General features: G+C 33.9%; 1 protein-coding gene across 4 annotated transcripts in view; it reads right to left on the bottom strand.

The window, feature by feature from the left end:
- YTHDC2 (YTH N6-methyladenosine RNA binding protein C2) overlaps positions 1 to 18,027 on the bottom strand; it is a 64,585-nt gene that overhangs the window by 15,810 nt on the left and 30,748 nt on the right. For all 4 annotated transcript variants that reach the window (XM_065940950.1, XM_065940951.1, XM_065940952.1 and 1 more), the window contains exons 13-23: positions 14,581 to 14,759; positions 14,247 to 14,343; positions 14,081 to 14,168; positions 13,914 to 13,994; positions 11,977 to 12,059; positions 9,246 to 9,351; positions 7,455 to 7,574; positions 6,862 to 7,134; positions 2,526 to 2,652; positions 1,274 to 1,479; positions 730 to 925 (exon numbers count right to left, since the gene is read on the bottom strand). In XM_065940950.1, the coding sequence (XP_065797022.1) occupies positions 730 to 925; positions 1,274 to 1,479; positions 2,526 to 2,652; positions 6,862 to 7,134; positions 7,455 to 7,574; positions 9,246 to 9,351; positions 11,977 to 12,059; positions 13,914 to 13,994; positions 14,081 to 14,168; positions 14,247 to 14,343; positions 14,581 to 14,759 (1,556 nt within the window). The remainder of the gene's footprint in view (positions 1 to 729; positions 926 to 1,273; positions 1,480 to 2,525; positions 2,653 to 6,861; positions 7,135 to 7,454; positions 7,575 to 9,245; positions 9,352 to 11,976; positions 12,060 to 13,913; positions 13,995 to 14,080; positions 14,169 to 14,246; positions 14,344 to 14,580; positions 14,760 to 18,027) is intronic.

Here is an 18,027-nt window from a genome sequence, read left to right as displayed (position 1 = left end):
TACTGGAGTGGGGTGCCATTGCCTTCTCCGTCTCTAGTAGGTCACAAATTAAAACTCAGCATCTGCCATTCTTTATTTCTCTACTCAAATTCTAAATATCAGAATTTCTCAAATCTTTTTCTCAAATTTTTACATCCTCAGTGCCCAGCACAATAATTGACATAAATAAATATTTGCTGAAACACCAAATAACAAAAAATTGAAAACAATCAAGATATCCAACTATAAAGAAATATTTTAAATGCATTCTGTCACTTTAATGTAACAGAATATTTTCCAATCATTAATATAATAAAAATGTTTTCTATATTTTATATTTTGTGAAATGAAAACAGAATATAAAATAACAGTATGGGTGAAATCCCTAAAATATTTAAACACACAGAAAAAAATATATAATATTAAAAAGTGTCTGCATAAAGTTAGTAGGATTATCTTTTAAACAATTACCTTTATTTATGTTAAACTATCATTTAAATTCAAATGGAAGAAAAAACTAAACTTCCTATCAGCAAGATTAATCAAAAATGTACAAATCAATATCAAGCTACCTTAGAAATCAATTTCAAGAATAGTGGTATAGTTTAATATTTTTTAATTAGTCTTAATACATCAAAAGGGAGCTACTACCACATAAATTTCTATAATTTCAAATTTTGTTTGGTTCAATAAGAAGAAAAACAGATTTTTCTCTCAAATAGATTTGTACTTCCATCACAATATATTTACCACGAAAAGATGAAGGTTCCTGAAGAGCATTGCTTGCCAGCCTTGCTGGCCCACAGAACACCAGCACAGTGACAGGCGTCACTGCTGAGCAGCATCTGATGTTAGCTATTCTGTGGGCTCTGGTCATTTCATCATAAATGAGCCAATCTGTGGGCAGTGCCTGGATTGCCGCAGTTTGACCATTAGCTGGAGGAATCTATTCGGAAGATAAATTTTAAAGCTATTAACTGAATTTATCACTTAACTTACTGGTAATTCTTTTAAAATGTATAAAGTCCCTCAGCAAAATAGATGATGCATATATTACTACTCAAACAAAAATTAAAGCAAATCTTTGCTCACGTAGTTTGTACAAAAGTCCCTTAATACTTAACACATTACCTCTTTTGATTCTATCAAAGTTTTGTTTCAGTGTTGAATTGTACATTTATAACTAATTAATTTTGCAAAGCATGTTGGTATTGGGAACATTTTTCATTGATTTTCAACTATTTAAATTAGACAAGTTTTACCTCAAGGCCAAAAAGGATTCAAAAAGTTTTACCTTTTTATATTGAGGCTGACTGAGAACTGAAGTGGGATGAAACCGTACTTTTTTCTCCTTTGGCCCTGCCAATACTATATTCTCTCTGTCCACATGAACTAAATGAGGATACATGCCTGCAACCAATGCAGCTTTAACAACAGCCCAATTCTCAGAATTTGTGTTAACATCTCGAATGTCACCACCACCTCTTGCTCTCACAAAACCTAGAAAGACAAAAGAAACCACACCAACTTTTTCTACTTCACAAGATATACTTTTAAATTTGTGGTTTTCACACACAAAAAAATAATTTATAACAGATGCAATTTTAATGATTCAAATTTCACAATAATTCATAAAATATCTTCTGAAAAGTTTAACATACAGAAGCAATGTTCTAAGAAAGTTTAGGTTTACTTAGACTAAAGTAAGTAGTAGATACACTGGGAAGTTGTGGACTTAAAAAAAAATACACACTCTTGCAATAAAGTTCTCCATAAACAGTTATCAGAAGCATCCTAAAATCATACCTAAAAACCTAAATACTCTGCTGAATGGTATTAATATCATGTTGGTTGTGATAGACACTAATCCTGGAAGTGAAGTCAAATAAATATAAAGTATTCTTGCTTGAATTTCAATAGTCCTTCATATCTCCCCATATTTGAAACAACTCTAAATCCTCTGGTTCATGTCTTATATCACTTTGGCACTTGAGCTATTCTAGGAATCCAGGCTCAGGTACTTTTCTTCTATTTTCTCAAGATAAAATGCCACTCAAACAGAAATTCAAAGAACAATTCTAAAATGATATAGCAAAACTGGCATTCTCTTAAAAAAAAAAATCAAGTGTCTTCACGTGCTTACTAGTTGTTTTATGTTCCAAAAATATAAAGGACAGCACTCATATCAATCTACTTAATTTTTAGTAACTTCTCTTCCATAAAACTATCTATTAATAGCAATAAAATATAACAAGTATCATACCTAAATCTATTTTCCCAAAAAATATAAATTGTTTATTGCCAACATTGTATCATTCATTTATTTATCATCCACAGCTTCTACAATATCATTTTTTTAATCAACAAAGTTGACATCATGCAGAAATCTACAAAGTTAATACAAAGCAGTTCATGAACAAAAGATAGACAACATGATAATGTTATAAAGACAATGCAAGATGGCGTTAGTTAACAGAAGAAGTGCTATAAGATACAGGCAGGGCACTCCCAGTAGCTGAAATAGGTTCTCTGGAGGAAAACTTTACCTGACGCTCTAAGCTGACCAAGCAACTGAGTTCTCATGCCGATGATTATTTCCATGGTAGCCTGTGAAAGAAAATTCTTCTCACAAAAGGCTCGTTCCCACCCATCACTTCGAGCTTTCTGCCATGCCTATAAAAACAAAATTACACAAAAGACACACCACTCTCAGTTAGGCAACAAAGTCACTGAAAATCATTATATTAACCACTCAAAGTCAATTCTTCTTTTTATAATTCTCTTACAAATAAAGAAAACAGGCAAACAAAAACATACTCAGAGATATAGAGAACAGATTGATGACTGCAAGAGTGGGGAGGTTAGGGGAGTGGAGGGTGGGTGAAACAAGTGAAGGAGATTAAAAGGTACAGACTTCAAGTTATAAAATAAATAAGTCCTGAGGATGTAATGTACAGCATGGTCTATAGTTAATAACACTGTACTGTATACTGTAAAGTTTCTAAGAGAGTAATTTTCTTCATTTTTGACAAGAACATTTATTTTTTAAGTAATTTTTACTGGAATATAGTTGATTTACAATCTGTGTTAGTTTCTCTGCACAGCAAAGTGAACCAGTTATACCCATACATATATCCACTCTTCTTTATTCTTTTCCCCATAGGTCATTACAGAGGACTGAGCAGAGTTCCCTGTGAGATACAGCAAGCTTTCAACAGCTATTTTATATATAGTAGTGTATACATACACTACTACTACATACATACATGTCGATTTCCATCTCTCAATCTATCCCTCCCTCCTCCTTTTCCCTTTAGTAACCAGAAGCTTGTTTTCAACATCTGTGACTCTATTTCTGTTTTGTAAATAAGTTCATCTGAGAGTAATTTTGGTTTTTTGGCTACACCACACAGCATGTAGGATCTTAGTTCCCTGATGAGGGGTCAAACCTGCACCCCCTGAACACAGAGCACAGAGTCTTAACCACTGGACCACCAGGAAGTCCCCAAGAGTAACTTTTTCTATTGAGACATAATTGACTTATAACATTAGCTTTAGGTGCATAATATAATGATTCAATACGTGTATGTATTGTGAAATGATCACAATTTTAGTTAACAGACTAGAGAACAGGCCTTAAAAGCTCTTATCACAAGAAAAACATTTTTAGCAAGGAAAGATAAGAAAGCCTTCTTAAGGGAACAATGCAAAGTAAAGGAAAACAACAGAATGGGAAAGACTAGAGATCTCTTTAAGAAAATTAGAGATACCAAGGGAACATTTTATGCAAAGATAGACACAATAAAGGACAAAAACAGCAAGGACCTAACAGAAGTGGAAGAGATTAAGAAAAGATGACAAGAATACACAGAAGAACTGTACAATAAAGCTCTTAATGACCCAATAACCACAACGATGTGGTCACTCACCTAGAGCCAGACATCCTCGAGTCTGAAGCCAAGTGGGCCTTAGGAAGCATCACTATGAACAAAGCTAGGGGAGCTGATAGAATTCCAGCTGAGCTACTTAAAATCCTCAAAGATGATGCTGTGAAAGTGCTGCACTCATTATGTCAGCAAATTTGGATAACTCAGCGACAGCCACAAGACTGGAAAAGGTCAGTTTTCATTCCAATCCCAAAGAAAGGCAAAGCCAAAGAATGTTCAAATTACTGTACAACTGCACTCATTTCACACGCCAGCAAGGTAATGCTCAAAATCCTTCAAGCTAGGCTTCAGCAGTACATGAAATAAGAACTTCCAGAGGTACGAAATGGATTTAGAAAAGGCAGATGAACCAGAGATCAAATTGCCAACATACACTGGATCATAGAAAAAGTAAGCGAATTCCCATAAAACATCTACTTCTGCTTCATTAACTACGGTAAAACCTTTGTGTGGATCACAACAAACTGTGGAATATTCTTACTGAGATGGAAATACAAGACCCCATTACCTGCCTCCTGAGGAACCTGTATGCAGGGCAAGAAGCAACAGTTAGAACTGGACAAGGAACAACTGACTGGTTCAAAACTGGGCAGAAGATGGTATACTGTCACCCTGCTTATTTAACTTATATGCAGAGTACATCATTTGAAATGCTGGGCAGGATGAAGCACAAGCTGGAATCAAGATTGCTGGGAGAAATACCAATAACCTCAGATATGCAGATGATACCACTTTAATGGCAGAAAGTAAAGAGGAACTAAAGAGCCTCTTGATGAAGGTAGAAGGAAAAAGCTGGCTTAAACTCAATATTCAAGAAACAAAGATAATGGCATCGGTCCTATCACTTCATGGCGAATAGATGGGGAAAGAGTGTCAGATTTCATTTCCTTGTGCTCCAAAATCACTGTGAATGGTGACTGCAGTCATGAAATTAAAAGATGCTTGCTCCTTGGAAGAACAGCTATGACAAACCTAGACAATGTATTAAAAAGAAGACACATAACTTTACCAACAAAGGTCCATCTAGTCAAAGCTACGGTTTTTCCAGTAGTCATGTATGGATGTGAGATTTGAACTATAAAGAAGGCTGAAGGCTGAAGAATTGATGCTTTTGAACTGTGGTGTTGGAGAAGACTCTTGAGAGTCCCTTGGACAGCAAGGAGATCCAACCAGTCAGTCCTAAAGGAAATCAACTGTAATTATTCATTGGAGGGACTGGTGCTGAAGCTGAAGCACCAATACTTTGGCCACCGGATGCAAAAAGCCAACTCCAGAAAAGACCTGGATGATGGGAAAGATTGAGGGCAAGAGGAGAAGGGGTAACAGAGGATGAGATGGTTGGATGGCATCACTGACTCAATCAACATGAGTCTGAGCAAACTCCAGGAGACAGTGGAGGACAGAAAGGTCTGGCATGCAGCAGTTCATGGGATCGCAAAGAGTCAGACATGACTTAGCAACTAAACAACAACAACATAGTGATGGATGTTAACTAGACTTATTGTGGTGATCATTTCACAATATATACAAATACTGTCATCAGGCTCTACACCTAAAACTAATATAATGTTATATGTCAATTATATCTCATTTTTTAAGAATAAATAATTCACTGGGAAGATTCAAAGGGATGGGATGGAGAAGGAGGTGGGAGGGGGGGGTCAGGATGGGGAACACATGTAAATCCATGGCTGATTCATGTCAATGTATGGCAAAAACTACTACAATATTGTAAAGTAATTAGCCTCCAACTAATAAAAATAAATTTAAATAAATAAATAAATAAATAAATAAAATCTAAGACTTTGTAATCAAATAGAATTATCATTAGATAATTTATACTCAAATGCTATGATGCTATGAAAGTCACTGAGTTTATAAAGTTCTAACAGTAATGAAGTATCAGTTAACCTAAATACCTAGCTATGTAAAAATATTCACCTTTATAGATGTGCCTGCTAGTTTTCCTCCACTAAAGTATGAGAGATTTCCAACTAAGCCATCATAATACCATTATATCTAAGAATCCTGTAACTCCAGGCCTCTAAAAATAACCTTTATATCAACTTCCTACTCTGTGTAAGAATGGAAAGTGAGATTCCTAGAAATTACCTATATGTAGGATAGTAAAGCTTCTCTTTGAAAACGAGTTCTCTTGTTTCAGAATATAACTGAAAAGCTGGGGAAAAAACAGACTAGAAAGGAATTCCACGCCAAATCTTCCTCTGATTACAATATTATCACTTAATATTATGATATATAGTATCTGATATACCCAATTAATAGCAATGCATCAACCTCTGTTCAATAATGCCCACAAAAGAGCTTACAATTATTATTTTTTTAATTGCAATATCATTTCCTTTACTCAGGCTCACTATTCTTATCCTTTCTTTCCCATTTATTACTTTCCTCAATTTCTCACATTATCTTAAAATTTTTAAGTGATTTTTGGATTTTGCTTTATAAAATTAAATTCTTAGTATACTGTCTTGAGTACACAAGAAAGAGGTATACTCTAAAAAGTCAATAAATAGATATTAAATTAAAAATAATTTTCTTCTAAGTTTTGTTCTATACACTTTGAGTAATATACAGTTGCTTCTTAACTAAAATTTTACAGCATTCCTGAATAAGATATGATTAAAGATAAGGAATTTGAGCTTACAAAAAAATAAATATACATAAAAGTAAAAAATGTGTATATATACACATATTTCTACAAGGAGAAAATTGAGAAAATGAAATAAACTAGAGAAAAGCATAACAATTTTAACATATTAGTAGTAGGAAGGTATTCTTCGGAGCTATTAATAAAATGTGACTTTATAATGAAATAAAATTAATGGAATCATATCTACTTTTTTTAATTTGTTACACTTACTCTAGAAATGTGTTTAGCAACATTTCAAAAATAAAATGACAATAATATTACCTGGAATGCTCTGAGAAGTGCCATGTGGTCACTGAAAGTTCCTGCAGTGAAACGTTTCCTACAAAGCATAGCTGCACGTTTCTGAGAGGCCTGAGTTGGCAGGACAAAAGGATCTCGATAAGCTAGTGTGCAGGCAATTGTAAGGATGGGATCCAGACACTTCAAAACAACAGCACACAGGACCATTTTACCAAGATGTGGCTCTACTGGCAAGTCAGCCAAATGATACCCAAGTTCAGTGAGATCTTCCCATGCATCCATTGCATCTATTGTCTAAATAAAAGGATATAAAATATAAATTGACATGATCAAAACTGTTTAATCAAACCCTATACTTAAAAATCCATAAGCAAAATACAAGAACATAAATTTTCTTTTGCTGTTACATCTCATAAAAAAATTTTCTGCTTCAAATATATCATGTAAAAATGAACCATAACTACTGTTTTACTATAATTACCATGAAAGCATTATTCAAAATACATGATTATTAAGATAATTTTGTAAGGTACAAAATTACTTAAGACATATTATCAATTGGTTTAAACTTCAAGTAAAATAGTCAGGTAAAATAAGTCTATAAAGATACCAACCTTAAGCATTTGTACAGCATTTCTTACAATTAAAGCTGGTGGAGGTTCAGGAGCTTTCATAAGGAAATCAGCAATAGCACAATTAACTGGGGCTAAAAGCTTTGTATGTAAACACAGTTCCTGTAAATAAAAAGAGCAAATAATTTTGAATGTTGACATTTATAGCTGATTTTCATTTTTTTAAAAATCATAGAAATTATAGATCCCCAACAGAGACTAGTAGAGTCCCTGATTAAAATGACCAGCAAAGGAAACAATGTCATTCCATGAAAGATCTTTCTATGAAAGATGGGCTCATACGTTAGTGTGAGAATCTTAATAATCATCTCCCATTACTCCTATCAAGATCACTACTGTCCCTGCTGGCAGTGTCTTCTCACATAGTCCTTATATATAACAATAATAGTCACTGTCCAAAAATCTTTTTTTCCCCTTTATACTGCATTCTACAACCTTTTCTCTATTCGACAAATATTTAAGTGCTTGCTAGATGCTAGGCACTACACATCAAGTTGGAGAAAAAGAAGAGCATAGGCAGTGTCTATAGAAAATCCCTCATGGATTTTCATTGTGTGTGAAAAACAGAATAATTATATAATTAACTACTTAATTACAGTTGTGATAATGAAGGATAAAAGGAACTAAAGACGTAAACATGAGGTTCAAGAAATGGCAAGAGGAGGTGGTCATGGGAAGTCAAAGACAATTCTCTAAAGAAATGACACAAATTAAGATGTAAAGATTGTGCGTGCTAAGTAGCTTCAGTTGTGTCTGATTCTCTGCGACCCTATGTACTCTAGCCCTCCAGCCTCTGCTGTCCAAGGGATTTTCCAGGCAAAGATACTGGAGTGGGTTTCCATGCTCTCCTCCACAGAATCTTCCTGATCTAGGGATCAAACCCGCATCTCTTAAGTCTCCTGTATTAACTCCTATGTAAAGATTAGTTAATCAGAGAAGGAATAATGTGGTGGATTCTACGGAGAGGGGATGGCACATATGAAGGCCCTGAGATACAAAGAAACAAAATGTGCTTGAAAAATTGAAGCTACTAGTATGAGTAGACAGCAGAGGAAAGGTATGAATTAAAAATTAAAACCAGAGACACAAGCAGGAGAGACGATTTAGGCTCTTGTTAAGAATTCTTCATTCCATCATAAGAAGAACAGAAAATAATGACACATAGGCATGGAGAAGTGGGAAGTCATCTAGGTATATGGATGCCAATAATATGATCCAGTGTCTCTTTAAGATTTGGAAGCCAGCATGTAGCTTGGCACACCAAAGAATCAAACTAATTAGCTTTCCCAACAAACTACACAGTGTTTGATTGTTCCATTAAATCAGAAAACTAAAAGGAAAATAACTGATATAGACCAGGAAATCTCAGTGAACTCAGTTACAAAACAAAGTAAGCTCAGCAACTTGAACTGAGATTTTGGTATTATCTTTTGGACCTTAAATGCTCATTTCTAGTTCTCATTGAGAATTTAAAAGGTGAACACTGATGTGGTTGCCAGAATCCTAAAATGGTACAGTAAAAAGAACAGTATATTTACAAACTATACTATAACTGAAATGCACTCAAGCAGCTCTTTAAAATTTTGGAGATTTCTGAATTAAATTTTCTCATAGAAAAAAATTTTAGTTTTATATAATGACCCTCCATAATATATATTTTAGAATTTTATTTTATAAATTGATTTGTTTTTAAGTCCAATCAGTGTAAGTTGAAATGATCCCTCTCCTCCCTCACCCACAAACATAGCGTTTTAGAATTTAGTAAATTTCCACCTGTAATGGCATCCTCAAAAGCTCTGGAGTCTGAAATTCCAACATATTCTGGAATCGAAGTCTACTGAACAGCCGGAAACAAATTCCAGGTCTGCATCGCCCTGCCCTTAAAATTAAAACACAAAATTAAGGCTCAAACAAGGAATAAAAACCATAAGAGGGAAACTGGAAAAGCAATGTGATTTAGGAGACAGAACAATAAACCAGTATCAGGACGTCTGAGTTTCAATCTGTACTCTGATACTGATCCCCCAACCTTTGAAAAGATACTTCATAGGTGTGAAATTCAATTATTTCATTTACAAGTGAGATTCATGAATGATATCTACTTGACAAGTAATACTTCTAGAAAATGGTAAAAAATTTAATACATATATATATATATATACACACACACACAAATAAAAGTGAATAAAAAATAAAGCATGAATAAATATATAGCAATTTAAATTTAATCAGTTTTATGAAGCTGATACCAAGCACTGTGTTTAGGTCCACTGATAAGAGTTGTGGAAGTTATGCATTTATACAACTTTAAAGGAGTGTCATTTACCTCATCATCAGAGACTTGCATAATGTTCTGTAAAGTACCAGAAATATACTTTGAAGAAAAGCAGTGACTTTTAATTTCATTTAATGTCCTTGTGTCAGCTAATAGCAAGGCTAATATCAAGTGACAGAGATACAGAAATATCTCTATTCCCACAAAGTTCACAATCCAGAGAGAAAAACAGAGCTATAACACAGTGTTATACAAGTTAGAAAATCTGACATTGTTGGACCATTCTTTCATTCACCATTTCCCTGACTACATAGACATTAGTTTTCCCACCTAACTAGCCTCCTCTAAGAAATTCCTATCCTTCCACAGTCCTTAAATGCTGATGTTCCTCTGAGGTCAGACCTCAGATCTCTGCTCTCCTTACTCTACTCTCTCTCCCAAGTGAAATTAATAATCCTCGTAACTTCAAATTTCACCCATCTAGGTCTCATTATCCTAATCTGGACCTGTATTTTAGAAGCCTCTTAGCTCCCCCTGGATTTTCCACAGTCAACTCAAACTCAACACAATCAAAAATTAACTGTCCTCATATCACCACTTTTCACATTTCACCTGACAATAGCACCACCATCCACAAAATTTTCTTAGAAACCTGTAAGACATCCTTCATTCCACTCTATTCCCTACCCCTCACCTCCTGAACATACAATCACCAATATTACTCTCCTGAGTACCTCTTGAATTATTTACAGGCATACCTTAGAGGTATTTCAGGTTCAGTTCCAGACTATGGCAATAAAGCACACATAATAAACATAATAACAAACAACATAACAATAAACGATGTAACACACACAACAAAGCGAGTCACAAGAATGTTTTGGTTTCCAAGTACTCAGAAGAGTTGTTTTACACTATACTGTAGTACATTAAGCATGTAATAGCATTACATCTAAAAAAACAATGTGTATATCTTAATTTTAAAAATACTTTATCACTAAAAAAATGCTAGCCATCATTTTGGCCTTCAAAGTCATAATCTACTTGCTGGTGGAGGGTCATGCCTCAATGTTGATGACTGCTGATCAGCTGAAGGCTGGAAGTTATGGCAATTTGTTAAAATAAGACAACAATGAAGTCTGCCACATTTATGGATTCTTCCTTTCATAAATGATTTCTCTGAAGCACGCCATGCTATTTGATAGCATTTTACCCACAAAACTTCTTTCAAAATTTGAGTCAATCTTCTCAAACTCTGCTGCTGCTTTATCAACTAAGTTTAGATAATATAATCTTTTGTTTTGTCCTCCTTCTCAGTCAAAAACCCATTTTTTAATATTGTTCTCTGCTTTGACAATGTATGTCTAAATACATATGTAAACATATACAGATATTTTTTAGCACAAGAAAATACTAGATATATGCTTTATACCTTACTTTTTCAATTAATACGAGTTTCTGAAAACTTATCCACATAAGACACATATATCTACATATTTCCTTTTAACAGTTACTTAGTAAGACATTATGTGGCAATAATATAATTTACTTAACCACTTCACTATTTATGGACATTACAGTGTTCCCAGATTTTTCACTACTAATAATATACTGCCTAAAAGCATTCTTAAACATATATCTTTACACACATGTGCAAGTATACTCAGGATAAATTATGAGAAGTGGAATCCACTGCAAAAAGGGAGATCTGGATAAACAATTTCAAATCATCCTGTGAAGAAGTCACACCAATTCACACTTCCAGTAACAAACTATGAAAGCCTACTGACCTATGCTTTTCCCAACTTACACATTTTCATTGATACCAACCTGATAAGCAAAAACTAGTACCTCATTAACTTGCGTTTCTTCACATATATGTGAGATACATGTGGTATACATGAGGTTAATGTAGTGATCTTTATTTAACTGATTTATTCCGAGTTTTTTTGTATAGTACAGAAATTAGTTTTATCTTACATTGCTTTTATTTTCATTTTTTAAATTTTTTACATGTTCTGAGTGTAGATTATACAAGGCAAAAATTTTTACTTTTAATATAACCTAAATTTGACTTTAAAATAAGTATTAAAATGGTCTGCTTTGAAAAAATAATATAAAAATTAAGACAAACATGAAGATTTTAACATTTTATAGAAAGTAGAATATACATTAAATATGTTCCCATTTGAATTGGAATTGAATGAATGTTCATTAAATATACATTACCTGCCTTTTCGTTGTATGGCGCTAGCTTTGGAAATCCATACCATTTTTAACATTGTAACAAAATTCAGTGCATCAAAGGATTTCTGTAATATTTAAATCACCTTCATGTTAATACATAAAAGGTATTTAAGAAGAGATAGAAAACATGAATATATTTTAACATGCCAAGTTTAATTCAGAGTCCCTTTTGACTAATTAGCACAGGGTACTGATTTTTAAAAATAAAATCCAGATTTCTGGCTACAATCACTCTAAGGGAGAAGAAGAAAAACTAAACTCTGAAGAGCTGTAAAACTTCCTCATGCTGTGCCTTGCTAAGCTATTTGTTTTACTCTACTACACTTGGATAATGGCAGTCAGTTCTGAAAAAAATCAAGATTGGAGAGAATTGATCTATTCTCTCAAGGTCATTTTCTATCAGATTTACATCATTGTGGGGAATAGGAGTCATCAGGGAAAGACACTTTCTGAAATACTTTTCAGGAGCTGATCAGAGAGAACAGTAATAATCACTAAAGTAATCCTATTCCCAAATGAAGAATTTTCAACCCCATCCATTTTATCTCCTGCTGAACTACTAATGTATTAGCCTATCCAGAATGTTACAAAAGAGATTAAAAAGAACCACTACTAACCCCATATTTTCACTACTAAAGTGAAAATTTACTAGAGAGAAATATTTTAAAAGAATTCATTGCCAACTAGAATATATACACTCTAGTGACTTTATACCTTCCTTTTCATAAAATAACTACATAAATAAATATAAATGGGTTTTCTTCCAGTTTATTATGACATTTTTAGAAAAGATGCTGCTTACTTTGTTTTTAATAAAATATTACATTTATCAATTTTGTGTATAAAATAACTTTTGACACTATCATCAGTTTTCTTAATAATACACAAAGGTAACTTCTTTTCACATTAAAAATGATCATTTATATCCACTAGAGCAGACATGATTTGTTTTCCCAAGATGGATAGCATTTATTTCCTTGAAAAACCAAAAATTTTCAATTCTTTCATGAAAGGACTGACCAAAATTAGGGATACTGAGAATTGGTGGGCACTGCAATACTACAAGGAAATAAACACTGACTTTTATTTATATCAGGTGTTAGCAGAAATTTTTTAGCCTTTGCAGAGGGGTTCTGTTGCAACTACTCAAATCTGCCATTGCAGTATGAAAGCAGTCAGACAATGGGTAAAAGTGGACAAGAACGTGGCATTATTCCAATAAAATTTATTTTTACAAAAGCAGTTGATGGGCCCAATTCTTCTGGTAGCCATCATTTGCTGAAGCCTGGTTTTATGTTTGTTTTCTTGAAGTAAAGAGAGTTTCTTTGAACTAAATATTTTTTGAATACCCATTAATATACATGCAGAGCACTGGACATGTAACAATGAACAAGGACAGAGTCCATGCCCATAAGTAGAAAGAAACATACAAAGTATGTAATCAAATTTCCACATTGACAAAACTTTCAGTTACTAGCCAAATGCTTCATTTTCTTCCTAATAATTAGTGTGTGTGTGTGTTAGTCACTCAGTTGTGTCCGACTCTTTGCAACCCCATGGACTCCTCTGTCCATAGGATTCTCAAGGCAAGAATACAGGAGTGGGTTGTCATTTCCTTCTCCAGGGGATCTTCCCAACCCAAGGATCAAACCTGGTTCTCCTGCATTGCAGGCGGTTTCTTTACCATCTGAGCCACAGGGAAGCTGCAGAAACTAAACTGTTAGAATAATAAGACAAACCCTACAAACTGAATTGTTTAAGGTAGAATATTCACTTCAGTGAAACCAACATTTACTATGTCAAATTCATCCTAGAACCACAAGTTTCCCCATTAAGATGAATTCTGCTCATAAAAATATTTATTGTTATGGAACTTAACCTTCTTCATTTAAGTAAAAATGCAATTTATTCATACATACCTCTTTCACCTTACCAGAATCAATAACAAAGACAACATCATTGACTGTGATGCTGGTTTCGGCAATATTTGTAGAAAGGATCTGCAATAGAATTTTATATCATAGTTAATATGAATGTAAAACCAATGACTAACAAAATGGAAAAATGAAGATTTTATGAAGCTTACTATTTTTCGAACACCTGCAGGTGGGTTTTTTAATACCTTCTTTTGATCAGATGTTTGCATATTTGAATGAAGCATAAAGACTTGATATCTGTTGACAATTAAGAGAAAATATACTGTGATACCTAACTGTTATTAAAAGTAACAAATGCAAAGTGTTAGCTTTTACCTATGTGCATTATCAGCAAACCGCTTGTCATCAAACAGGATGCGATCCCTCAGACCAACAATTTCATCATATCCAGGTAGAAAAATCAGTATTGCACCTTGAAGAAGAATGATTTTTTCAACATTCAATCTCTTTGTAAAACAAGAATCAATCAAAACAACTAGATATAATGAACTATATATGCTTTCAAGTACTGATAAGCTCTAATACCTATAACATTTAAAGAGATAGTGATTATCAATGGAATCATATAAAAATTTATATATACAAAATATTAATTTCTAAAACAAAGAATATATTTTTGTTCCAGTTCTTTTAGACAATATTCATTTACCAGCTTCACAACTATGGCAGATATTGTATAGAAGATGCATAATCAAATCCAAGTCTACTTTTTCATCATCAAAACTATGGTGATAAGCTTTCAGAAGCTCTCTGTCTTCTGCACTGAGATCACTCCCATTTGTTTGAACCAAAGAGCTTTCATCCAGATTTCCAAATTCCAAAGAAGCACTAGAAAAAAAAAAAATAGACCAAGTCAAATTCCATTAAAAAGAGTAACCCTTATCAATTATTCCCATATGTCCATCTTCAAAGTTTCAATATACTCTAAGAAGGTCAAGTGACAATTAATGGTCTAGCTATAATATAATTCATATTTTGGTTTCAAGTATATTATTCAAAGTAAAACTTGGCAACAGATGCTTTTTAAAAAGCTCAACCTGAAGATATTTCTTCAAAGCAAATACACAAACAGCCAACTAGCACATGACATCATTAGTCATCAGAAAAATGAAATTCAAAACCACAATGAGATACCACTTCACACCCACGAGAATGACTATTATCAAATGACAAATAAGTGTGAGAGAGGATGTGAAGAAACTGGAACCCGAGTGGAAATGTAAAATGATGTAACCACTTTGGAAAACAATGTGGCCATTTCTCAAAATGTTAAACAGTATTACCATGTGCTCCAGCAGTTAGACTTCCAGGAATACACATAAGAAGAAATTAAAATATCTGTCCACAAAAAAATCTGTACACAAATATTTATACCAGTAATTATTCATAACATCCCAAAAGTGGAAATGAACTGTTCATCATTTAATGAGTGAATAAACAAACAGTGGTTTACCCAGAAAACAGAATATTACTAAGTCATTAAAAGGATGTTACGACATGGATGACCTTTGAAAACATTATGCTAAGTGAAAGAAGCCAATTATAGAAGACCACAGATTATACAATTCCATTTATATGAATTGTCCAGAATATTAATCTATAGAAAATGGAAGTAGGTTAGTGGTTGCCTAGGGATAGGAAAGTTGAGGAAAAGAAGACTTCAAATGAGCATAGGTTTCTTTTTGGGGTGATGCAAATGTTATCAAAACTGACTGTAGTGTTGATTGCATAACTCTTTGAACATACTAAAAACCACTAGAATACACACTAAAGTAGGTGAATTATATGATATGTGAATTGAATATCAATAAAACTTAAAAAACAAAAACTTTTGGTCATCACTTATATTTTAATAGGTTGTTTCTAACTACTCATTATTATAAACAATATTCTGAAAAATAGTTCTCATTAAAAATAAAAGAATTGTACAGGTGCCAGCTTAACATGACTGTTAATTTGGTTCTTCTATACTAAAAGTAGGCTTCCCTGACAGCTCAGTTGATAAAGAATCTGCCTGCAATGCAGGAGACCCTGGTTCGATTCCTGGGTCAGGAACATCTGCTGGAGAAGGGATAGGCTACCCACTCCAGTATTCTGGCCTGGAGAATTCCAAGGACTGTATAGTCCATGGGGTTGCAAAGAGTCGGACACAACTGAGCGACTTTCACTTCAAACTAAAAGTAGGTTGATTGTGCTATTTCCCAAAAGCCAAGCATCAGCAGAAATTACTGGAATAACCCACTTGTTTCTTCATGCTGTATGTAAAAATATAGACTACTGCCATCACTAGCAATTATCAATATGATTTCTAGAAAGTTCAGTTCAGCTCAATGTCTCTTAAAGAGCTTAACAGAAAAATAAGACTGCTTTCAATAGGAAAAATGTGAACCTTTTGCAACTTTATACCTGTAGTATTTAAAATTTTTAAGTCTTAAATTTTTAAGACTTTAAAGACTTAAAATTTTAAGTCTTTAAAACTTAAAACATTTCAGGTTTATTGTTTTACTTCTGTGTTGTTTAAAGCTATAAACTTTATCAATCCAGCCAACATAATGAATTTAATTTAAATATTTTAAATTTATAATTGATAATATCACGATTATGTAACAAAAAGAAATCTGACTTAGCTGGGATAATTAAAATATTATCCAGATAACTGCTTTTGTGATAATCTGTAGTAACCAGTAAGCTAAACCTAACACCATAAGAATAGAATTTTCAAAGTGTTAGAACTAAAAGGACTGCAAGTTCTGGGTGCAATTAATGAAATGAGAACAAAACCCACCACACCATAATTAGCATTTGGATCTGCCAGAATTTTGAGACACTACATTATCATTTAATGAAATTAAAATGACAAAGCTAATTTCATACATCAAATGTTTACTTCATCTAATAAATTTTCAAGACTAAATCTATAGATGTTCAGTTCAGTTCAGTTGCTCAGTAGTGTCTGACTCTTTGCGACCCCATGAACCACAGCACACCAGGCCTCCGTGTCCATCACCAACTCCCAGAGTCCACCCAAACCCATGTCCATTGAGTCGGTGATGCCATCCAACCATTTCATCCTCTGTCATCCCCTTCACCTCCTGTCCTCAATCATTCCCAGAATCAGGGTCTTTTCAAATGAGTCAGCTATTTGCATCAGGTGGCCAAAGTATTGGAGTTTCAGCTCCAGCATCAGTCCTTCCAATGAACAACCAGGACTGATCTCCTTTAGGATGGACTGGTTGGATCTCCTTGCAGTCCAAGAGACCCTCAAGAGTCTTCTCCAACACCACAGTTCAAAAGCATCAATTCTTCGGTGCTCAGCTCTCTTTATAGTCCAACGCTCACATCCATAAATGACCACGGGAAAAACCATAGCCTTGACTAGACAGACCTTTGTTGGCAAAGTAGTGTCTCTGCTTTTTAACATGCTGTCTAGGTTGGTCATAACTTTCCTTCCAAGGAGTAAGCGTCTTCTAATTTCATGGCTGCAGTCACCATCTGCAGTGATTTTGGAGCCCCCAAAAATAAAATCTGACACTGTTTCCACTGTTTCCCTATTTGCCATGAAGTAATGGCACTGAATGCCATGATCTTAGTTTTCTGAAAGTTGAGCTTTAAGCCAACTTTTTCAGTCTCCTCTTTCACTTTCATCAAGAGGCTCTTTAGTTCTTCACTTTCTGCCATAAGGGTGGTGTCATTTGCATATCTGAGGTTATTGATATTTCTCCTGGCAATCTTGATTCTAGCTTGTGCTTCCTCCAGCCCAGCATTTCTCATGATGTACTCTGCATACAAGTTAAATAAGCAGGGTGACAATATACAGCCTTGAGGTACTCCTTTTCCTATTTGGAACCAGTCCTAACCCTAACCTAACCCTAACTCTAATTTTCCATGTCCAGTTCTAACTGTTTCCTGACCTGCCTACAGGTTTCTCAAGAGGCAGGTCAGGTGGTCTGATATTCCCAATAAATATTCAACACTAAATCTATAGATGTAATATAATAAAAACCCAAGTCAAATAAATATTTTGTGTTCCTGAATAATAGCTGTTTTAATATATTTTAACTTCATGTTCTGGCATTCTCATCTCTTTAAGAATTTT

Source organism: Muntiacus reevesi, chromosome 7 (assembly GCF_963930625.1).
Source record: "Muntiacus reevesi chromosome 7, mMunRee1.1, whole genome shotgun sequence".
Lineage (NCBI taxonomy): Eukaryota > Metazoa > Chordata > Mammalia > Artiodactyla > Cervidae > Muntiacus > Muntiacus reevesi.
This window is presented reverse-complemented; position numbering and strand designations above follow the sequence as displayed.